This window comes from Schistocerca piceifrons, chromosome X, assembly GCF_021461385.2.
Source record: "Schistocerca piceifrons isolate TAMUIC-IGC-003096 chromosome X, iqSchPice1.1, whole genome shotgun sequence".
Taxonomy (NCBI): Eukaryota; Metazoa; Arthropoda; class Insecta; order Orthoptera; family Acrididae; genus Schistocerca; species Schistocerca piceifrons.
In genome coordinates, this window is record NC_060149.1 from 320,607,067 (window position 1) to 320,630,298 (window position 23,232).

Genomic DNA, 23,232 nt, shown 5'->3' on the forward strand with positions numbered 1-23,232 from the left:
ATTATCGCAGGTGTATCACATGTCGTATGTGCTTTGACATATATTACCACTGAAACCCATAATAGCCAATAAAAATGAAAAATTGTAGCAAGATTAAAATGTGATAGCGCATTGACAAAAGAACCACATGTGATGTATAACAGTACAAGTCAAAGAACTTCAAAGTCAAAGATGGCACTCTTGACCAAATCCATTAAAACACTTCTGTGTTAATCAGATTACAAAATTGAAGTATTAGCAGTTTTACACTTGATTGATATTATGTGAAAACATTAATAAAACACATATAAAGTAAAAGAATAACAGAACTGATGAATGTAAGAAAACACAATATTTTACAATTCGTTCGAAAATGTAAGCATGTAAAATACAAGCTACAGAGCAGTCCATGAAATTACAATCAATCAAGCCCTATCTGGCAAAAATACACATTAAAGTAAATTAATATGAAGGAAATAAGATTTTTAGGAGTGAAGGAAAGAACAGAAGAAATGTAGAATATGTGGATGTAAAACATCTAAAATGTTATGCATATGAATATGACTTTTGAATTTTTATCTGTACAATAAATGGAATTTAAATTACATTTTGTGATTGTGTAGATACTGGATGACATATTCTTCTAACTAATGTGTAATAGTTTAACCTATTACTATGTCCTCCATATGGTATGTGTGTGTGACGATCAAACAACAGTATGTTAGTATGTTCTTCCTGTGTGATGATTTCTTTAGTGAGAAATTTGAAGCTTCAGTTTTCTTTTTGTTGTCTTCTATTACCACACTAGAGTGGCCAATGACTGACCGAATAGAAGCCTTCGCCCTTCTTAGCAATTTACATAGGAACAGAATTTTCTTGGTTCTTGGCAAGATCTTTTACTAGGGTATGACGTTAGTAGTTGTTGAATGCTTTGCACATCGATCTCTTTACAGATGCACAAATCTGTATTAAGTTTTGCCAATCATCAGTCTTGGTACAGTAATTGAGAAAACTGTGTGCGCTTCCAGTCCTTTTCAAACAACACAACATTTTATTAGAATTATGTAATTTGCTTGATGTCTTAGATATGAATAAGGCCCATGTGAAAAAAGTAATTAGAGATCATATCTAAAAAGCAATATACAAAGTGTGGCTGTCAAACAACAGAATTATTGTTGTAAAACGTTTTATTTGCAAAACATGTTTATTTAGTTATTGTCAACTTCAATGTACTGCCCTCCTCTATACCCCTAAAGTGCTCCATTCGAATGTTCCATTAATGTAAATGACTGGAAGTCTTCCTTTGTGAGTTCCTTGCAGATGTGTGCTACTTTTTCTTTCACTGCTTCAGTGGACTGAAATATTGTTCCTTTCAATGGAGATTTGACGTGTGAAATAAATGTCACATTGTGCCAGGCCAGGCAAATAAATTGGGTGGTCTAACACCAGGAGGCTGTACTTGGCTGGAAACCTGTTAATAGACAGTGTGGTATGAGCTGGTGAATTGTCTTGATGTAGAACCCATGATGTGTTCTTCCACAATTCGTGTCCATCCCGCCCCCCCCCCTTTCCCCCTCCCCCCCTCCCCCCTCATCCCTCATGGAGTTGAGCAAGAACCTCGGGTAGCAATATTGATTAATAGTTTGACCTTTATGAACCAAGTGAATATTGAAAATCTTATCAACACTTTGAAACTTGATTTGCTCATTTGCTCATTCAAGCTTTTTTTGCTCTCAGTGACGTTGGGCCCTTCCAGTCCATGGATTTGTTCCTGGTTTCTAGATCATAAGTGAAATACCAAGATCTGTCACGTTATCACTCTTTCCAAGAAATTGGGATAATTTTCTGTGGTATTCAAAGTGTCAATACAAACATATTCACAAGCTTCTTTTTGTTGGATCGTGAGAGTTTTTGGCACAGATTTCACACACATTTTCTCATGTTAAATTGGTTATTTAAAATTTGCCACACGCTCTGTCAGATAAAATACACAGCCAACAGTCAAATTGAATCAAATTACCTTCTCTTTTTATATTTTCATCTGTTTTTGATGTTGAAGAGTGTTGCGGTGTGAGTCATCTTCAATGTCTTCTTGGCCATCTTGCAAATGCTTTAACCACCTAAAGACTTGCGTACATAATAAACAGTCTTTGCTATACACTTCTCTTAGTAAACTTGTTGCTCTATTTTTACTCTTATCTTACACAAATGAAGACCACAGCCATTCTGATTTGTCTACAGACACCAGAGGTGCCACATTCGACTTCATGTTTCACAGCTATTGGTTATTCATATTTGCTGCACATGTAGTTACCCTGCGACAGCTTTAGTCCCATTATTTTATAGCCACACCACGTACAATTTAGCTTGGCACCAATGAACTGGGCTTGAAAACAAGGTCATCAGCTGAAAGTTATATGACCTGATTGCATACTAAACACATTCTGACGAAAGAATGGATAAGTACTCTTAAAAGTGATGTTGACCATGTTTGTATTGATTACATAACCTGAAAAGACTGGGTTTCTTTCTTTAAGTGAGACGATGAAAAAAAATATTTAAACCATTTATTATCTGCACCAACGTAACACCACCATTACACTATCAGCATGGGTGCTTCATGGGCCAAAGGTGGCTTGATAATAACCAGGGACCAGAACCCCATAAGAGGAAGTGAAAACTCGCCATATGAGTCAGTTTGCAGGAAGCAGAAAGTCCAAAACCTCACAGAGACTTGCATGGGGAAAAACTCAACTAGGCTGGCACAGGTGGCTGGTGACTGAGTACTCGGCATGTAGCACAAGACCAGGTCTGCAACAATTCTACATCTACATCTACATACATACTCTGCAATACACCATACGGTGCGTGGCGGAGGGAACATCGTACCACAACTAGCATCTTCTCTCCCTGTTCCACTCCCAAACAGAACGAGGGAAAAATGACTGCCTATACGCCTCTGTACGAGCCCCAATCTCTCTTAGCTTATCTTTGTGGTCTTTCCGCTAAATATAAGTTGGCGGCAGTAAAATTGTACTTCAGTCAGCCTCAAATGCTGGTTCTCCAAATTTCCTCAGGAACGATTCACGAAAAGAATGCCTCCTTTCCTCTAGAGACTCCCACCCGTGTTCCTGAAACATTTCTGTAACACTCACATGATGATCAAACCTACCAGTAACAAATCTAGCAGCCCGCCTCTGAATTGCTTCTATGTCCTCCCTCAATCTGACCTGATGGGGATCCAAACTTCTCGAGCAGTACTCAAGAATAGGTCGTATTAGTGTTTTATAAGCGGTCTCCTTTACAGATGAACCACATCTTCCCAAAACTCTACCAATGAACCAAAGACGACTATCCGCCTCCCCCACAACTGCTATTACATGCTTGTCCCACTTCATATCGCTCTGCAATGTTACGCCCAAATATTTGATTGACATAACTGTGTCAAGCGGTACACTACTAATGGAGTATTCAAACATTACGGGATTCTTTTTGCTATTCATCTGTATTAATTTACATTTATCTATATTTAGAGTTAGCTGTCATTCTTTACACCAATCACAAATTCTGTCCAAGTCATCTTGTATCCTCCTACAGTCACTCAACGACAACACCTTCCCATACACCACAGCATCTTCAGCAAACAGCCGCACATTGCTATCCACCCTATCCAAAAGATAATTTATGTAGATAGAAAACAACAGCGGACCTACCACACTTCCCTGGGGCACTCCAGATGATACCCTCACCTCCGATGAACACTCACCATTGAGGACAACATACTGGGTTCTATTACTTAAGAAGTCTTCGAGCCACTCACATATTTGGGAACCAATCCCATATGCTTGTACCTTAGTTAGGAGTCTGCAGTGGGTCAACGCTTTCTGGAAGTCAAGGAATATGGCATCCGTCTGATACCCTTCATCCATGGTTCGCAAGATATCATGTGAAAAAAGGGCGAGTTGCATTTCGCAGGAGTGATGCTTTCTAAAGCCGTGTTGATGCATGGACAGCAACTTCTCTGTCTCAAGGAAATTCTTTATTTTCGAGCTGAGAATATGTTCGAGAATCCTGCAACAAACCGATGTTAAGGATATTGGTCTGTAATTTTGAGGATCCGTCCTTCTACCCTTCTTATATACAGGCGTCACCTGCGCTTTTTTCCAGTCACTCGGGACTGAACATAGTGTAAGAACTGACCCATCCAGCTTACTACTTTCTTTAGGGAAACACCTCTGTCAGTGGGTGTGCCCTTACTATGTACCACATGTGTACTTTGTGGCAGGCTGCTGCACAATTCTGACGCAGTAGCTATGCCAACTTATCTATCTCAATTGCGATGTCTGCTGGTGGGGATACTAAAATGTCAATGCATAATTCAGAAAGGTAGCCAGTATATAATATATTTTCACAGACAAAAAGAACCTAGTTACCAGTCACCATAAAAGTAATAATTAGTTTTTAAATAAAAAAGTTCATTTCACTGTCTGGTGGTACTATGCATTTGGTACTGACCACTGTGAACAGTGTACATAAATTATAAAATCATCTTTTTAACGGGTACATAATCTAGATGAAAATTATAATGCCAGTCTCCTGTAGTTTGCCTTTGCTATTGTTTTTACTGTAACACTCAACAAAGTTCCAGCATTTACCGGCCATCAAACTTAAATCCCTGGATCCTCGTAGATGGGATAGTTTAAAGCCCATCAGAAAGTAAATAAAGTAGAAGGAACTGACACGTGAAGTTCCAGAAGTTCAGCATCTATCAAAGGATGCAGTCAATGAGACTTGATAATGAACAAACCAATTCAGAATTTTCCACATGATATAGGTATGGTAGCATAGAAACGTCTCGGAGTTTATCATGTGCCATTGAGCGTTGCTGACAGTCAAAGTCCTATGACAGTACAAGAGGAAAAGACAATGTATTTGGCAGAGTCCAGTGGAGTGGAGCAGTACGGTACTCAGACTTAACAGCTGTGACAGTGAGAAGATGGTGATGTGGTGTAGTTGGCAGTTGCCTGCCTGAGGCAGCTGTGCAAGGAGAACCCGCTCTGTGGATGGCTATATTGCCATCTTTGTACTACCACTGGTGGATGGCTTGTGTGATCAATGGTCATAAGCCGTAGTTACCATTGTATGTTGCAGAGCCACTAACCAAAATTGTCTGCAGTCATGGTAAATATATGAGATACTTCTTCCCCGGACATGGCAGGTTTGGCTGGGGAACACTGCTCGTCATCTGGCATGTGGGCAGTGTAGTTTGGAGTTATTGGAATTGGTGTGGCTGCTGGTAATTGCTGCATACTCGTTTTTTCCACTGGTGCTAGTGTCGATTCATCTTTCGCCAGAGATAATGATGCTTCTGGTGTGGTTGTATCTGGCATTTTTATGTCTGGTTGCATGAAAGACGCACATGGTGCTGGAGCAAATGCACCAGCTTCTGGGTCTTATTGTGCTGCTTTGGTTGTCACGATGTTAATGGCGGCAACAGTGACTTGTCAGGTGTGGAAACCCTTTGATGGCACAGGTGGTTGACGAGTTGCTAAACAACACCTGCCTGAGTCTGTACCCTGAAGCTTTATGGTGGTGTCCAGGAAACACCAAACTTGATGCCCATACCCACAAATTAGGACTGGGTCTAGGTAAGCTAGACTTTTTGTGATGGTTAATGTTTGTTTGACCATAGGAAACAAAGTTGTGTTCTTAGTTGTCTACAATTATGCAGTTTTGCTAGGCTTTTTCCGTCGATGGAATGTACTTAAAGGGTGGTCAGTGCTGTGCCCAATTTCATCTCCTGCACGGGATGGGGCATTTGTGTCTTGAATGTCCGCACCTAACATTCTGCTGGGTCATTGAAAGGGGGATGGAATGGGGTGAATAGAAGATAATGTATGATATTTAGGGGGCAGAAGTTTGAAAACGTTTGGGTCTTGTCTTAGACAGTGATTTTACAGAGGAGTTATATAGTAAATATGCGTATGCGCTGAAATGTAATACCTCTGACTTTTTTAATGTGAAAACTCTTAAAGCTTTTGACATAATACAAACATCTTTACTCTTCTTTCTCAACAAAGTCACCCCAGCAATGAACACATTTTTCCCAACAAGAGACCAGTTTGTTGACACCGTCGCTGTAGACAGACTTTGTTGATAGAGCCAGAAACTCGCCTCTGATTGCACTGCTTCATCACTATCAAAGTGAAGTCCTCAAAAGTGTTCTTTAAGTTTTGGAAACAAGTGAATATCAGAAGGGGCCAAGTCAGGACTTTGTGGAGGACGGTCGATAACTTTGAATGCAAAGCGTTGGATTGTTACAGATATTGTAGCATTTTTGTGTGTTGTGGCATAGCCGTGCTGAAGGAGAGGATGCTCCATGTGTGGATGAACTCTTTTGAATTCGAAACTTGTGTACAGTATGCTGTTTCTCCTGCACTGACATGCTTACGTTATGTGCCACCACGTTACATTACATACTGCCCCATTACATGCAACAATTTCGAGCCCTCTAGTGACAGAGGGCTGCAAGTATGTAGACATGAAGAATAAAGATTTAAAAAGTTAATAACATTTGTTTTGTTTGAAATGCTAGACGAGTTTTTGCATAACAAATTCAGATATATTACTTTTCAGGTCACCCTTGTAGATTAGATTAGATTAGATTAGATTAATACTTGTTCCATAGATCATGAATATGACACTTCGTAAAGATGTGGAATGTGTCAGGTTAATAAAAGATGTCTGTACAGGATATTACAGTACACAAAATATTGCATGACACTAATGTTTAAGTTGTCTCCCCCCCTTAATTTATATCTAAAAATTCAGCCAATGAATAGAAGGAGTTGTCATCTAGAAATTCTTTTAATTTATTTTTTAAATGTTAGTTGGCTATCTGTCAGGCTTTTGATGCTGTTTGGTAGATATGTTAATTATCAAATGGTGGCTTCTGCTTAGGTGGAAGACTTTTGTACTGTGTAGGGGAAAAGTTAATAGGCACATATTACTACTTCCAAAATATGATCTAGAAATGGGCCTGGAAAGTGTATCTGGAGGTGGTCCCAGATACCTTGCAGTAGTGGCCAGGAATGTAACTGCTGATACAGTGCTGGCTGAGATGTGGCATACACCTGGTAGCCCATGACCATCTTGGTGATGTCTTGATTTATAACATGCCAGTGCAGCATGAAAATTGTTTGACTTTGAATATTCCCCAGTGACTTTCATGGGGTATTCCCCAGTGACTTTCATGGAGGCGTGCCAACTAGAGATGGGGGATCCGCTCCTGAACCGATTCATAGTGTTGAATCTTTCAAAGGAGTGAACAATCAGTGATTCAGAAAAAAAGAACAGTAGCTCCAAACGTTTCCCACAGCAGAGAGAGAGAGAGAGAGAGAGAGAGAGAGAGAGAGAGAGAGAGAGAGCATATCAGCTGGGCCTCTGCTGGTCAGAGCACACTGCACGCCACAAAACACAGCTGGCGCCAGCCTCTGCCCTGCTTCTGCCTTGGCTGCCTGCATTGTGCAGTGCCCCATTGGATTTTGTGTTTCACATATGCCGTACCGTCTCTCTGCTTCCTCTGCCACGTGCAGTGTCTGGCGCACCTAAAACTTAGCATCGCACTCCGTCGGCGATCGTTTCAGTCGCACGTCCTGCCCTCTGGGCAGTTGATGCGAGCAACAGGACAGAGAGCCTCCTAGCAGAGAACATAAGAACTACTTGCAACAACCTGCTCGCAAGAGAACGGACAATTTGTCTCGGAGCGGGTGACTGGTGGCCGTTCACCGCTCCCCCCACCCTCGGAACTCGCCTGCTCAACGCTCACCCCACCGCTCTCGACTCTAGCCAGAGCGTTGAGCAAAGCAACTCTGGTATCACTCTGGTCTCTGCGGTCTTAGCTCATGCAGTAATACAGCTCGCAGCTCGACCAGCTTGACTCAGCGCCTCTGCATCAGAGTTCGTCTATACTGGATATTGTTCTTCGTACTAATACCGATGTGTATATTACATAATTATGTTATGTATACATCATTTGTTTTTATTTTATTTTTATTTGTTTAAACTGATCAGATGAGGTTCCTGACGACTCCTCTTACTATAGGATTTTTTATTATGGACACTCGAATTTACGCTTTAATTACGAGTGAACCGATAAATGTATCGCAAAATGTGATACACCAATGTTTTCCTTGTTTTATTCTGCGTAAGGCTATATGCAGCACTTTGGTCTTACAGTCAAATTTATATTTTTTTTCTAATTGTAGTACGGATATTGCGATTTTGGGCGTCTTCGGAAGGAAACGTTCACTTTAAAAATATATGGCTTGGGATGTATTTGTACGAGGTTAATGCAATTTTAATACATTAGAGCCAAATACATTGTTATTGTAAATCTCAAGTTACAACATTTTCCGATCACTCAGAAAACCACGATAGTGCAAAATAAATCGATAATCAAAAACTTTGTCATATCGTGGAAATTTCAGTGAACAATACAAAATTCTTACTCATTATCTGTGTTAATTCAAAATAGGATCCAATAAGATCAAAATACAGGTATAGTACTGGAATAAACCAAGTTTAAAGGGCAATGTGCCTTCCATTTATTTTCTATTGTGAATGAGTGGTGAGTCATGAAAAAGACCTAGTTCACTTCAGGGAGTGAACAGTTCTGATCCGATCTCTGAAAAGAACAGTTTTGCCCATCTCTAGTGCCAACACCTTTGACTATAGGTCTTCTGGAATGATCACTTAGACACCTACTGTAGCTGGCAATAGCAGGAGTACTCCTTGAATTGCTTAAAGTTGGTGGCAGAGTGATAAAAGACTTTTGGCCACCTACTGTCGTGGTTGAAACCCTGGTAGCCACACATTGCATGTGTAATCTGGAACATTCCATAAAAGACGGTCTGTAACCATCACATGTGCTATTTGGGAGGCTGTCAGTGGAAGATTTGTATGAGTTGATGGTGGTTATTAATCTATTTGCCAGCAGACCTGTGGGGAGACATAGAATCTGCTGATAACCAGGGTAAGCTATCTGCATTGGCGCAGTCAAGTGTTGATTTGTGTGTACTCTCATATTGGTAATTACTAAGAAACAGCCACCAAAGCTGTAGCCATTCGGCTGTGTTCTGGGATGCAGCAGTTGGGTACAAATATTATCTGAAATGCCTCAGGGTCAGTGACCATCTCAAATACTCTATCAAATAAATATTAATGGAACTTTTGTATGCCATAGATGTTAGAGTGAGTGAGTGAGTGAGAGAGAGAGAGAGAGAGAGAGAGAGAGAGAGAGAGAGCTCTTTCCACTCTGTGAGTAATTTTGTTGGGCAGGTGACATCATTTTAGATACATACGTGATTGGACATTCAAACCCACAGGTTGTGCAATTTAACAATATCTGTTCAATCCTAATTGAAGGCATTGGGATGAGAGAGTACTCTGGGAAAAATTAGTGAAACATGGAGCATGTATCAGACAATGCTTGAAAGCAGAGCACTCTTGTTCACATTTGGAAGCCCATTCGAAAGGGACGTCAGCTTTTTGGAGTCTATTCAACATTGCAGCATTTGGAATGAGCTGTCTGTAATAATTTATTTTGCCAAGTGCTAACAGAAGTTGTTTTGAGAGAGTTCAGTTTAGGCAGTTTCTGTATGACTTGTAGCTGTGTTTCTGTTGGTCTCACTCCACCTTTTCCCTTAATATGTCCTAAGTACTCTAATTATGGCTTAAAAAATGACCACTTTTACAGGTTGTAATGGAGATATGTTTTCTCCAGCAGTATGAAAACTCACCAGAGGTTGTGTAAATCATATTTATTGGCTATGGTTACTATGTTGTTGTCCAAATAAATGAGCAATGGGGAATGTCCTGGAGCAATTGCTCCAGTAGCCTTTGAAAAATTGCTGGAGTACTAGCTGTGCCAAATGGCAGCCTATGGTATCAGAGTAATCCATACGGTGTATTGATGACCATGAATTTTTGAGACTCTGCATCAAGGGGAAGCTGTAAGTATGCTTTAGAGAAGTCGGTCTTTGAGTATAAGTGCCCACTTGCAAGACAAGAAAAAAATTCATTGATTTATAGTTGTAGACAGTGTCTGTTACAGCTTGGGAATTGACTGTGGCCTTGAAATTGACACAGATGCAGAGAGAGATATCTGGTTATGGACCACTACAGTGGGAAATGACCATAAACGTAATGGAATTCAGTGCAGAACGTCCTGGGCCATAAGGCGATTGAGTTCATTCCCTATGGAATCCCTGATGATGTAAGGTATAGGACAAATGTATGCAAACCATAGAATTTTGTTATCACAAAGAGTGATATGTGCTGAAAACCCAAATGAAATGGTAGCCTTCAGTGGCTGTGAGGTGGGCTGGCACGAGGTGGACAGTGAGGCCAACTGTTGGTTGAAGCTGTGAAGACAACATTTGTTGGGGATGATGTCCGTCAAGTGCGGTGCCAGACGCTGGTGTACGTATGTTGTTTAAAATGACCATGTGATTTCTAAGAGGTCTTCTGAGCTAGGATCTGTTAACTACAGAGTGTCGATAAGGATTTGATGGGTATGTACATCTTGTATCAGTCTAATTTTTATGAGGCTGTCTGCATGAGATTCAGCTCAACCACCTGTTGTGCAAGTGAATTTACATTGTGAGTGGCCCATTGTAAGCATGTCTGTGCTGGTTGTTTAACACACTGTATAAAACACAGTCATTCTGATTCCACATGCACTTGGTGGTCCTAATATTGTGCTAGTTTATCCAAGAGCTCATTCGGTTCCTGTGACAAGCAGCATCAATGATCCCTTGAGATGATGGTGCATGGGTGCTGCATATTAACACCATTCCTTACAGATGTTGTTGAATGTAAGGAATGGGGCAAATATAAGATGTGCTGGGAGGGTGATAGTAGCTGCTTTGTAAGGTGCTGGTGCTGTTATTGTTATTGTTGTTGCTGTTGTTGTTAGTGTTCTTGCTGCTGCAATAACTGCTGCTGAAGGAGCTGCTGCTGAAGGAGCTGCTGCTGTGGTTGTTGTTGCCTCAGCTGAAGCTGTTTCCACAATTCAAAGAACTGCATGCCTATAATTGCATGCTCTCTTGTCCTTACAAATTGGCTGACTGAATCTAGACACTAATCTGTACATGATTATGTTACTGATATTGTAGATGCCTTGCAAACATTAGAAAAATACCTCACCACCACAAACTAATACTTCTGCAGGTACAGTATTTACTGGACATCATACATTAACACAACTTAAATCGCTAGATATTTCAATGCAGAAAAAAATTAAAGAATCTAAGTAAAGTAGAAGGAAATAGCACTTGAAGCTCCAGAAATTCAGTGTCGAGTGACGTTTAATAATACCGTGAGCAATATTAACTAGTACTCTGCATGACATAACCCATGGTAACACAGATATCCAGAGGAAATGTTTGCAAGTGTCTCACCTGTAGTTGAGCACTGCTGATGGAACCAAAGGCTTATAACAATATAGCAGTGCGAGGTGACAAATTTGGCAAAATTCAGCAGAGCAGAGTGATATCATTATCAGAGTCCAACAGCAGTGATGGTAACAAGACAAAGGTGTAGTGTAGGCTAGTTGGTGATTTTGGCTGGTGGTCATGTGCCATAGTTACTGTTGCTTGTGGCAGAGTTGCTAAATGTACAATGTCCACGGTGTGTGGTCTCTACTATATATGAGTCTTCGTCCACTGATTACAGAAACAGAAGAATTTCATTTATTGGACATTAATAGTTACTTGCTTCTGCTTGGTTTACCAGTGATGATGTATTTTGTATTTTAGCATTTCTTGTGTTTTAAGTCACAGCACAACTTAAAATTGGGAAAATATTAGTTTACTTCAAACAGTTGTCTCTAAAATTGAATTATTGTTTATTTATTCATTCACTTATTAACATTACAGAGTGACACACCACCTTGGTAACTATAGTGGGTCATTTGCTACTACAAACTAGACAATTTTCAGAAAATTAGTACTTTCCATGTTTTTTATATAATTAAATAATTAATTAAAAAATAAAAACAAAAGTAAAGAAATTACACAATATACATAAAAGTAAAATTGGAAAAAATTCTGTTTTCTCAAGAAGAAAATAATATATGAAAGGAAAGCTTTAGATAGCAAAGGAGGTCCTTTTACCTACCTATTTCAAGTGGGAGGGCTTCAGTAAACGCTTAGAGCCTGTCTCACCTGAATTACCATATTCTACTCTACTATAGTTACTACTATATGTATATGTTGTGATATTAACTCTATGTGATTTGTGTATAAGGTATGACAGCTCCCTCCACTTAACTGTGCCGTAAGTGGGATAGTAGCCTCGGGAGATGACCTCAAGACTCATCTCCCTGAAGGGCACTTCTTATGTTTGTTTTCGTGTATTTATGTCTTATTATACTGCATATGTACTTTTATACATTGCATTTATAAATAAATTGTGTAAATTTGTTGTTTTACAGATGACATTGAATGGCCAGATGATGATGACTGGCCAGTGCAACCTGAGGCCAAAGACATCATCACATCTCTACTACAACAAAATCCAAGAGATCGACTGGGAACAGGGGGTGCTCATGAAGTAAAGGAGCATCCATATTTCAGTGGTGTGGACTGGAATTCATTACTCAGGCAAAAAGCTGAATTTGTTCCTCAGATTGATCATGAAGAGGACACCAGTTACTTTGACAGTAAGAGCATACTTTTGTCCACAGGCTAACCTGCACCATTTTGACGTTTAAAAGTAGAGCAATGTAAGTGGAGAGACATAGCTTGTTAGCACATGCAGCAGTCAAAGATGCATTGCAGTTGACTTGTGAGATGCATTATAGTGTTATATTTTTTAAAATTTTTTATGCATTAAGACTGAAGAATTGTGAAAGAGTAACATCTTAGAAATTTGTTCACTCCAGTAGAGGGAAAATGGAGTCATCTATTTTAGGAATTAAACTAAAAAAGTGACATTGTAGTGTGTTGAGTAATAGAAGATGGATGATGATGTGTCAAGAAATGCAACTTTTTTGAAACAGACAAGCACACAGGATGACAATATTTTTAAAGCCTTTTGGTAGATGAAGTTGATGCTCAATGATGGCCACGAATTTGTCTCAGTAAATAATATACCGATGACCAATTTGCTTGTAAAACTAGAATAACTGATTATAAGCAAAAGCTGACAATATGTTAACATCGAGGAAAAAGCATTCCCCAGCACTACCAGGGACTTCGTGCTGGAAGGGAAATGTAGCCTTCAATCTGGAGTTCAAGGAAATGCAAAAGGAGCATGTAATAACGGTGTTTTCCCCAATAGATTAAAGAGACTTTCTTTTTTATTTTGCATCAGCTTGGATGTACAGTCACATATCTCTGAGTTGTCCTGTTGAAGTGACATCCTTTAAATCTGTGCAGCATTCCCATCTCTTGTGTAACAGGCTGATGATATGTGTAGTATAACCTCAATCACTGTGAGACATGCTCTTTTGTGGTGCTTGAAGTGCTTGGAGCAGAATGGAAAAGCATTATAAAGCTGGGACCATGCAACAGGAATGAGAGAGTGTGTGGGCCAGTAAACAGATGGTGTGGTAAGCACTGTGTTGTGGTTTGGTACCTCCAGCAAGCTGCATTATTTCTCTGCATTAAGCAGTCTTGAGAACATCAGTTGTTCAATCTGAGGGCTTCAGCACAGATCTGGTTAGTGATGTGTATCCAGTGTAATACAATCTTTAATAAGTCTGTCCGAATCTGAATGACTGCATACCAAGTTGAAACAGCCAAAACAGCAGCATTGACTTATGCTTGATTCAATAGTCACTTGTATGTAATATTGGTGTTCTTGATTTTCTTGCATTTAAAGAAATGTAAAAAAAATTTTTGATCACTATATGCATTTGCTGCTTAAACTGCTGAAGGCATTGAAGGTAATACAAGAAAGTCTCCTAGTGAGGAGCCTTCAAGACTGTAATTTCTGTCTTGCTATTCTGTCCCCTTGTAAATTAGCATCTTTCCTCTCCAATCCATTTATATCCTTGGTTTGCATTTATACCATTTTCTTATAAGTGTTAATATGTATTTCTTATCACAATTTAGATAGATTTCTCTACTTGTAATGGGTGGGAAAGATACATCTTTTTGTTCTTCAGCTTCCCATTTTTTGTGGAGAGGAAAAAAAAACATTCATCTGCCCTTGTTTCCATTTTGACTGACCTCTTGTTATTGCTTGAGCAGAGAAGTATTATAAATAATGTTTGAAGTGTGTAGTGTATACTCCATGTATTACCATCCTGTAACTGCTAACTTCTGTGCTGCCCCCCACCCCCTTTCCTCCCATTACCCCCTATCCCTGAAATACATAGTTACAAGAGCAGTATCACTTAATTACCAAGAGCTGGGTTAAAGGTTTCATGAAACACTTTATAATCATAACTCAATGTACTTCACCCTTTACCAGATTTAAGTTTTAAATATACTTCATCCCTGAAGACTATATTGATGATTATTATGTGCCTTGCTTTTTAATTTGAGTTTCCTTTTAACCCCCCCCCCCCCCCCCCCGCGGTCTCTCTCTCTCTCTCTCTCTCTCTCTCTCACACACACACACACACACACACACACAACAAAAGAGCTCCAATGATTTCTTTTGTATTCGCAATACTGTATGTGCAGACAAGCTACTTACAAATGACAACTTAGTATTAACAGAACACGAAATGATGTAACTTTACATACATGTAACTCTCATACCATACAAAAATATTTCCTGATGTAATCAAAGACATTCCTTATGGTTCTTACCTACGAATTATATCCACTATGCAAGGGATACACTCAGTAGTATGTAGGTAACCTACAGTATTACAGATTATGCAACACTATATACACTCCTGGAAATGGAAAAAAGAACACATTGACACCGGTGTGTCAGACCCACCATACTTGCTCCGGACACTGCGAGAGGGCTGTACAAGCAATGATCACACGCACGGCACAGCGGACACACCAGGAACCGCGGTGTTGGCCGTCGAATGGTGCTAGCTGCGCAGCATTTGTGCACCGCCGCCGTCAGTGTCAGCCAGTTTGCCGTGGCATACGGAGCTCCATCGCAGTCTTTAACACTGGTAGCATGCCGCGACAGCGTGGACGTGAACCGTTTGTGCAGTTGACGGACTTTGAGCAAGGCCGTATAGTGGGCATGCGGGAGGCCAGGTGGACGTACCGCCGAATTGCTCAACACGTGGGGCGTGAGGTGTCCACAGTACATCGATGTTGTCGCCAGTGGTCGGCGGAAGGTGCACGTGCCCGTCGACCTGGGACTGGACCACAGCGACGCACGGATGCACGCCAAGACCGTAGGATCCTACGCAGTGCCGTAGGGGACCGCACCGCCACTTCCCAGCAAATTAGGGACACTGTTGCTCCTGGGGTATCGGCGAGGACCATTCACAACCGTCTCCATGAAGCTGGGCTACGGTCCTGCACACCGTTAGGCCGTCTTCCGCTCACGCCCCAACATCGTGCAGCCCACCTCCAGTGGTGTCGCGACAGGCGTGAATGGAGGGACGAATGGAGACGTGTCGTCTTCAGCGATGAGAGTCGCTTCTGCCTTGGTGCCAATGATGGTCATATGCGTGTTTGGCACCGTGCAGGTGAGCGCCACAATCAGGACTGCATACGACCGAGGCACACAGGGCCAACACCCGGCATCATGGTGTGGGGAGCGATCTCCTACACTGGCCGTACACCACTGGTGATCGTCGAGGGGACACTGAATAGTGCACGGTACATCCAAACCGTCATCGAACCCATCGTTCTACCATTCCTAGACCGGCAAGGGAACTTGCTGTTCCAACAGGACAATGCACGTCCGCATGTATCCCGTGCCACCCAACGTGCTCTAGAAGGTGTAAGTCAACTACCCTGGCCAGCAAGATCTCCGGATCTGTCCCCCATTGAGCATGTTTGGGACTGGATGAAGCGTCGTCTCACGCGGTCTGCACGTCCAGCACGAACGCTGGTCCAACTGAGGCGCCAGGTGGAAATGGCATGGCAAGCCGTTCCACAGGACTACATCCAGCATCTCTACGATCGTCTCCATGGGAGAATAGCAGCCTGCATTGCTGCGAAAGGTGGATATACACTGTACTAGTGCCGACATTGTGCATGCTCTGTTGCCTGTGTCTATGTGCCTGTGGTTCTGTCAGTGTGATCATGTGATGTATCTGACCCCAGGAATGTGTCAATAAAGTTTCCCCTTCCTGGACAATGTATTCACGGTGTTCTTATTTCAATTTCCAGGAGTGTAGTAAGCAGGAATTAGAGCTACAAGTAAACTATAGTGTGATATCTGAGTTTGTATGCCATTACCATTCTTCTTCTCTTCCAAATTCCTCAGAGGACCTGTTGCTGTTTTAGAGAAGTAATGCTCGAGGGGGGAAGAAGATCACGGTGTTGAATAGTAGTGATTGATCCTTGGTACTTCACAAAGTTTAACTCTTATACTGAAGCTCACATGAAAGAAAGCTCAAGGGTCAACTATCTGTTCCAATTTTAATTTTGCCACAGGCATCCTGTTTGACCAACGTAATTCTACATAGTGGGATACTCTGACCTGCAATGTATTGTGTCCCATTTGGGCCCAAAATACTGAGTAGAGAAACAGTGTATATTGTCCCAGGTGGAATTTCACCTTTTTGACTCCTCTACGAAATATTTTGAAATATTAATTGGAAGAACTACTAATGTAATACTACTGTAGCTGCAGTTTGATTGAATTTGACAGGTTTTAAGAACTGTTGACCATTGTTAGCTTCTTGTTGTTATGCTTTGGATTGTATTAGCATCTGATATCATTCATAAGCAGGAACTGAGATTTGTGTGAACTGGATTGTGTTACAACACATTAAAAATTGGAGTTTCTAACTTTATAAGTTAGTTATAATGTTTTCTTACTGTAAACTGAGTGAAATATAACTAGTCTTGCTTGTTGAAATGAAATAGGTGATTACTGCGCAGAGGGCAAAAAAGTTGTTAAGATCTCAGTACACTTTTAGTAATTTTTTTCCCACTGGAGATAGGAATGGAAAGGTGTATAAGGCAGTGGAAAATAGTACAGGAACAAATGAATCACCCTTGTTCCAAAATTGAGATAAGTGGGAAATGAGAACTGAACAGATATCCTTTTCTGCTGCCATTCTTGATCTAGTGTTAAGTATCTTTACTGTGTTGCAGACTATTTTATTTTTCCCTTTTTTCCTCGAACTTTAGCAGAAGAAATTTATCATAAAAGTTTTGAACATTTGCAAGATTTTTTCCTCTCACTCCGTGTTAATAACTTGAATGATCATAACAGCATTATCATTAACTGTTCAACCCTTACATCTCTTCCAGCTCGAATGGATCGTTACAACCATGACATTGGAGAAGATACAGATGATACAGATGAGTCACCTCTGTTCAGTTCATTCTCGTCGTGTACGCCACACTATCGTAAGGTACAGACCAGGCTAAGTCTATTTGAAGAAGGGGATGATGGCAGTTTCAGAAAGTCATTCTCACGTGCCGATTCAGGGCAGTCAGACCATTCAGAGTCTTCTCCTTCCAATCTTGGGAGTAATTTGGACACGCCAGAAACAGATGGAAACCGGGAAATAATGGAGACAGGTGATCGATCATCGTTGAAGAAAGCTGCACAGCCTAGTACGCCTGAATCATCACAAACTGAGAGTGATGATGTTTCACCACAGATCCACAGGAAGAGGAGACTTCACTCAAAGGATGCTCTTCCTCGTTTTTCAATTTCTGTTGAAGATAATCGTACCAGGTAGTATTTAGTTATGTGCTGTATCATAGTCTATAGCTTTAGCATAAGAGTTATTTAGAAAATTAAGAACAAGCATGCATAAACCATGTACAATGGTTTCAGTGCTATTTCTCACTCAATTTCTGTGTTGAGTAAGGTGTAGAGGCCAATGCCATTTGAGTTACACACACATTGGCATTATTTAATAATCTGTGCTAATGAACATGGCAATTTCAGGTCACATAAACTGTAAAGTGTGAGACAGATTTTGTTTCTGGTGTATTTCATTGTGGATTCAATGCTGTATGTATTAAAGGTGTTGTGAATGTGGCCCAAGTTGAGTAGTGCTACTTAATATTTAAAAATGAGAAAGTAGATTTTCGCGTCAACAGGGAATCAAGACAATGTATGCTCATCATATTTAATAATGCTCTGTGCAGTTTAGAACTGGCACTTATGTGCTGTTATCTCCTTATGAAGATAAAGGAACATCCTCTTTTAGGTCATATCTCAAGAACTGTTTGGAGAAATGGAGGAAAGTCTGTGATAAATGGTGTTTGTTTTATTTGTGTGTTATTAATATTAATAGTCTGTTTATAATAAAGTATTCTTTACCCTCTAAATGAGCTTCATTTAGTGGGTGGTTGGTGCCATTTGTAAACTGACAGTGCCCTATAATTTGTCATTCCCATTAGAAAACAGAATTTCAATTTATTGAAAATACTATTCAGTTTCATTTTAGAGAGGTTACTGATTTAATGTTTGCATTAATATCTGTATAGCAAGATTTTTGCGAAATAGAAAACATTGATTTGATAGATGTGTTTTAATTCAGAACAGCTAAAAATATTGTGTGTCAGTGAATTGCAGGAGAAACTCTTTTTGCGCTAGTAGTTTCACAGATTTTTGCCTCAAGGTATCAGCAATTAAGTATGTAAAGTAACATCTTAATGCTGATTTCCTGCAGCTCATACCTAACTTTATGCCAGAACTATGACACATCAGGAATGTCACTTCCTGTGTCAGAAACCTTAACAACATTAGAGGGAGAAAAGCTAGAAATCCCTGACTTGAATTTTGTTAATTTTAACATAATTTTAAGTTTATTTCAGAAGAGACGATAAAAATTACGACAAAAACATGGCCATAGTTAGCACCTAGTGTAAATTGTGACCAATCTGCGCATATGCATAAATATATGCTGTATCTTTAGCTTTCAGAACTAGGGATTCATTCTTTCAAAAATAAAAATGAAAGTTGAAGAACCCCCCCACTTGTGATCAGTTATCAGATACAATTCTGCAACCCATTTTCCTTTGTTTAGAACATCCCTAGCTCCCAATATGTGCTTCATAGTTTTATGTTTGGCAAATGCAAATGCACCACTCTTAATGATGGCTGAAACTAATAATCCAGATAATAAAATTAAATCTGCAGGAGCAATAATTAAAATAGGAACATGAAAATCAGTTGAGGAGTGTGAAGGCTTTGTTATTAAAGAAAACGCCCCAAATAGTAAATTGTTGAAAGAATACATGCAAGAAGCTGTGCAATGTACATACAGGCAAATCACAAATATTACATGTTCTGGCAAATGAAAAAGAATGTAATTAACTCCCTCAAAGCTATGTAGTAACTAAGATAAATAAAGCAAGCTGCCTCCTCAGGCCTGTGGTTAATGGAACTGACTCATCCACCTACAATCTGGCAAAGTATGTGGTCAGAAAAGGACACACAGAACTGTATGTGAAGGATTCAACTCATTTCATCCAACTTATACAAGATTAGCGCATAACTAACATAATGGTCAACTTTGACAGAAAGTCTCTCTTCGCCAACATACCAATAGAAGAAAGAGCCTATTAGCATTCTTCAGGAATGAATACTACCTGATACCCCTAATTGATATTGTTGTGTTTGCAATCTACCTATTTCACCTGTCATGGTAAATATCATGAACAAAGCTATTGAGCGTCAAAGGGATTTTCCAGCTCTCCAATAGCAAAGCAGCTCTTCATGCAAGCTTTTATGCAAAAGTGCATTAAGCCCTTTGCAGTTCTGCCCACACTGTGATATGTAGAGAACACTTTTGTTATTTGGTCACATGGAGCATCAGAATTGCATATTAACAGCTTGCTTAAGAATATTCAGTTTGTACTAAAACAAGAAAGTGATAGTATGATTCTGTTTTTGGATATGGGCGTCTAATAATTCCTAAGTGGCACCCTGGAGCACACATTCTACTTGAAAACAACCCACGCCAACCAATACCTGTAGGCATTCCACCATCATCTGACTCAGAAGTGTTACATCCTACACGTGCTAACCAGTTGAGCCCATCGAATTAGTGATGCAGACAGAACCGAACAAAAGCTGAGAGAGCTTAATAAAACTTTCTGAGCCAAAGGATATGTCAGGACAAAAAGGTTCAGTGTTAAACAGTAAGCCAGGCACAAAAAATGAGGTAAAAGAACAGCTTCCGTTTGTGCAGTTCTGTGGGCAATGTTTTTCTAAGGAGGCCTAGAACCAATTTTTTGGAGTGGCTACAGGATTTGTGATTTGGTAGATGGGAAACTTTGAGTCTGATTAGTACCCTCATAGCAGAATATGACCTCAACAGATTGGCACATGCAGAGCAACTGCATGACTGTGTGCCGCGCATCAGGTTTCCTAAAACCAAAGTACTCGACAATCCTGATGCTATGAGGTAAGTGTGATTGGACACTGCCACAAACTGCTCATCCAGAATTGGGACTGATTTTCTTGTGACGAAAAGCAAGAAAAACACAGCCACCACAAGCTTGTCACCTATTCACAGTAGGCTACCAAGTATCGACAAGCTGGGTAACCCAATAATACATCCCTTCCCTTTCTTCTGAAATGGCCAGTGATGTTTTAGGACAATAATGTATACGAAATTAGATGTTGGTGGCCTTAAGACTCCTTCAGCAATAAAATATATTGAAGCACCTTCTTCCTGGCTAAATTAGTCTAAACCACTGCAGCACAGCTGAAATGTCTGACACTTTAGTAGTTTAGTATTTTAAGTATTTTATAAGATGGTATACCAGTATACCCAGGATGATTTTATTGAGGCTGACAATTGCCACAGAAGCTTGTGTATTTATAATTATTTATTATGTAGTGGTTTGTTTGTATGAAATGAAATACTGTGTAATCTTAGATACTGAATTAGCTTTTACTTGTGTCAATGATTACATCTTGTTCTCTGTATCTCTGTTCTATTTATTATATTGTGTATTTTGCAGCTCTCAGCCAGATCAAAATACAAACCAATTGCAGCCATTGCCCATTCATCCTTTGGAGGAGAAAGGTTGGCGAAACTCTGACAATGTTCCAAGAGTGTCATTACCAGCAATTCCTCCAATTGCACCTTGTGGAAAGCACCGTTCCAGATCAGTTATCAAGAGTGCATCTGCGACTGGGCTTTCTCTTATGATACCTTCTGGTAAACATTCTTTCTTTTGTGACCAACATTATCAAATTATCAACAAATATTTCAGTCATAAAATTTATTGCCTATCTATTGTATTTGTCATAGTCTCACAGAGACATTTTTAACTTATTACTTCATTGTTTCTTTTGAGACCTGTTCATAACTGTGGGTTTTTTGTGAAATGGAATTGAATTATAGTTAAAAATCATTCTGGTATGTAGGAGCTATATCCTATTTCTGGTACTTTCTTTATCAAATGAATCAGTTGTGAATATCTTAAAAGAAAACACACACACACACACACACACACACACACACACACACACACACACACACACACACCGGTTACTGAGGGGGGGGGGGATAACAACTACCACACAGAAAAGTATGTAACAACAGATAGGTAATTAATCCAGGGGATGCACACCATACATAAACAGATTAACAACTTATGTGAACTGAGTAAGAAATATTGGAAGTTATTCTGGTGCACCATGTACCTAACGCCATCTAGTGGCTTGTGGAGTAAAAATGTAGATGAAGATACTACGATACAAAATTATATTCCAGTCTTGGTACAGATTATCATATTAGGATCCGACACTTTAGCAGACAGCGTAACAACTTGTCAGTGATATGTGAATGACATGTTACCTACCAGTCGCTATGGCAGAGGACACAATCATTTAGGTCTCTGGATTGCTCCCTGTATTTGTAGTGAATACACACACACACCACAAAAGTATATTAATGAGGTTGTACAGCTCCACTTTTTGCCCAACTCTTCCAATCCATTTGAAATAATAAACCTGCCACTATCATAGTCTGCTTCAATCTACAACTTCATCAAAACGATGGACATAAATGACTGATTAAAATCCAGTATGCATAAAATGTGCACCGTAACAAGAATTACAGTTTTAGAGAGAGAGAGAGAGTGAGAGAGTGAGAGAGAGAGAGAGAGAGAGAGAGAGAGAGAGAGAGAGAGAGCGAGAGAGAGAGAGAGAGAGAGAGAGGGAGAGGGGGGGGGTGAAGTGAGGGGGGACAGGTAGGAGGGGGGAGGGTGGCAGCATAAATATTGTCAGTGGTTTTTTGTTCTATCAGTGTTTGCATTCATACATAATGTAATGCACACAATTGTCATTATGTTAAGGGTTAAAACTAGCATCTAGTATAAATAGGCTCAACCCATCCACTCTGTTACGCAGCTTCATGCTGTATTCTAGTACAGTTTGCAGTATGCAAGTGCGGCTATCAGTTGTGGACTCTGTAGCATAGCCTGAGATGCCTGTTGCATAAGCTGGGATCTAGAGAGAACCCAAAGCATTATGAGATGTGACGAGCAAGTGTTCCCTAAATGGTAATACAGTGATGTGATGCATGGTATAACATTGTGGGCCGTGGGACACACTTACCAAGTGGATGTCACTCATCTGTGGCTGTCAAGCACCTCCAGTAAACACATTCAGAGGAATATATGCTTCTAATGTGATTCTGTCTCAGCTGAGAACAGTGACACTACTAAAGTTACCACGTTTCACAATTTTGGCTTGGTTGTAATATGTGCTACGGATGTGCCAGATGGAGCAGGACACCCTTATCTAAATTGTAATACTCTGGTGAAGATGACACTGCTCCACTGTTTCCTTGTTCAAGCACAGTGGGCAAGACACCACATTTGGTGATCCACGATGCGTCTTTATTTGAAGGGGAAATGCATATGGTGGATTTCTGAGCATACAGATCTCATACAAACTGTACTGAACTTTTGCAAAGTTTGGTCTGTGATTTTGAGCATTGTGCTGGTTTAGTAAACATTGGAGACGTGCCAGTCACACCAGATAGGACTGCAGTTCATAACTGTTTTTCAGTGAGGTCACATTTTGGGACCAGTGAAGGTGAGAGGAAAGTGTGCCATGGTGTGTGGTGGGTGTTTGGTCTTATGGCTATCAGTAGTGGCAGGATTG

The 23,232-nt window shown here is 40.2% G+C and overlaps 1 protein-coding gene across 1 annotated transcript in view; it reads left to right on the plus strand.

Annotated features, from left to right (window-relative positions):
• The window catches only part of LOC124721608 (microtubule-associated serine/threonine-protein kinase 3), a 263,031-nt gene that overhangs the window by 174,810 nt on the left and 64,989 nt on the right, over positions 1-23,232 (plus strand). The window contains exons 16-18 of the mRNA XM_047246660.1: positions 12,476-12,703; positions 17,397-17,829; positions 21,078-21,277. Of these exons, the coding sequence (XP_047102616.1) occupies positions 12,476-12,703; positions 17,397-17,829; positions 21,078-21,277 (861 nt within the window). The remainder of the gene's footprint in view (positions 1-12,475; positions 12,704-17,396; positions 17,830-21,077; positions 21,278-23,232) is intronic.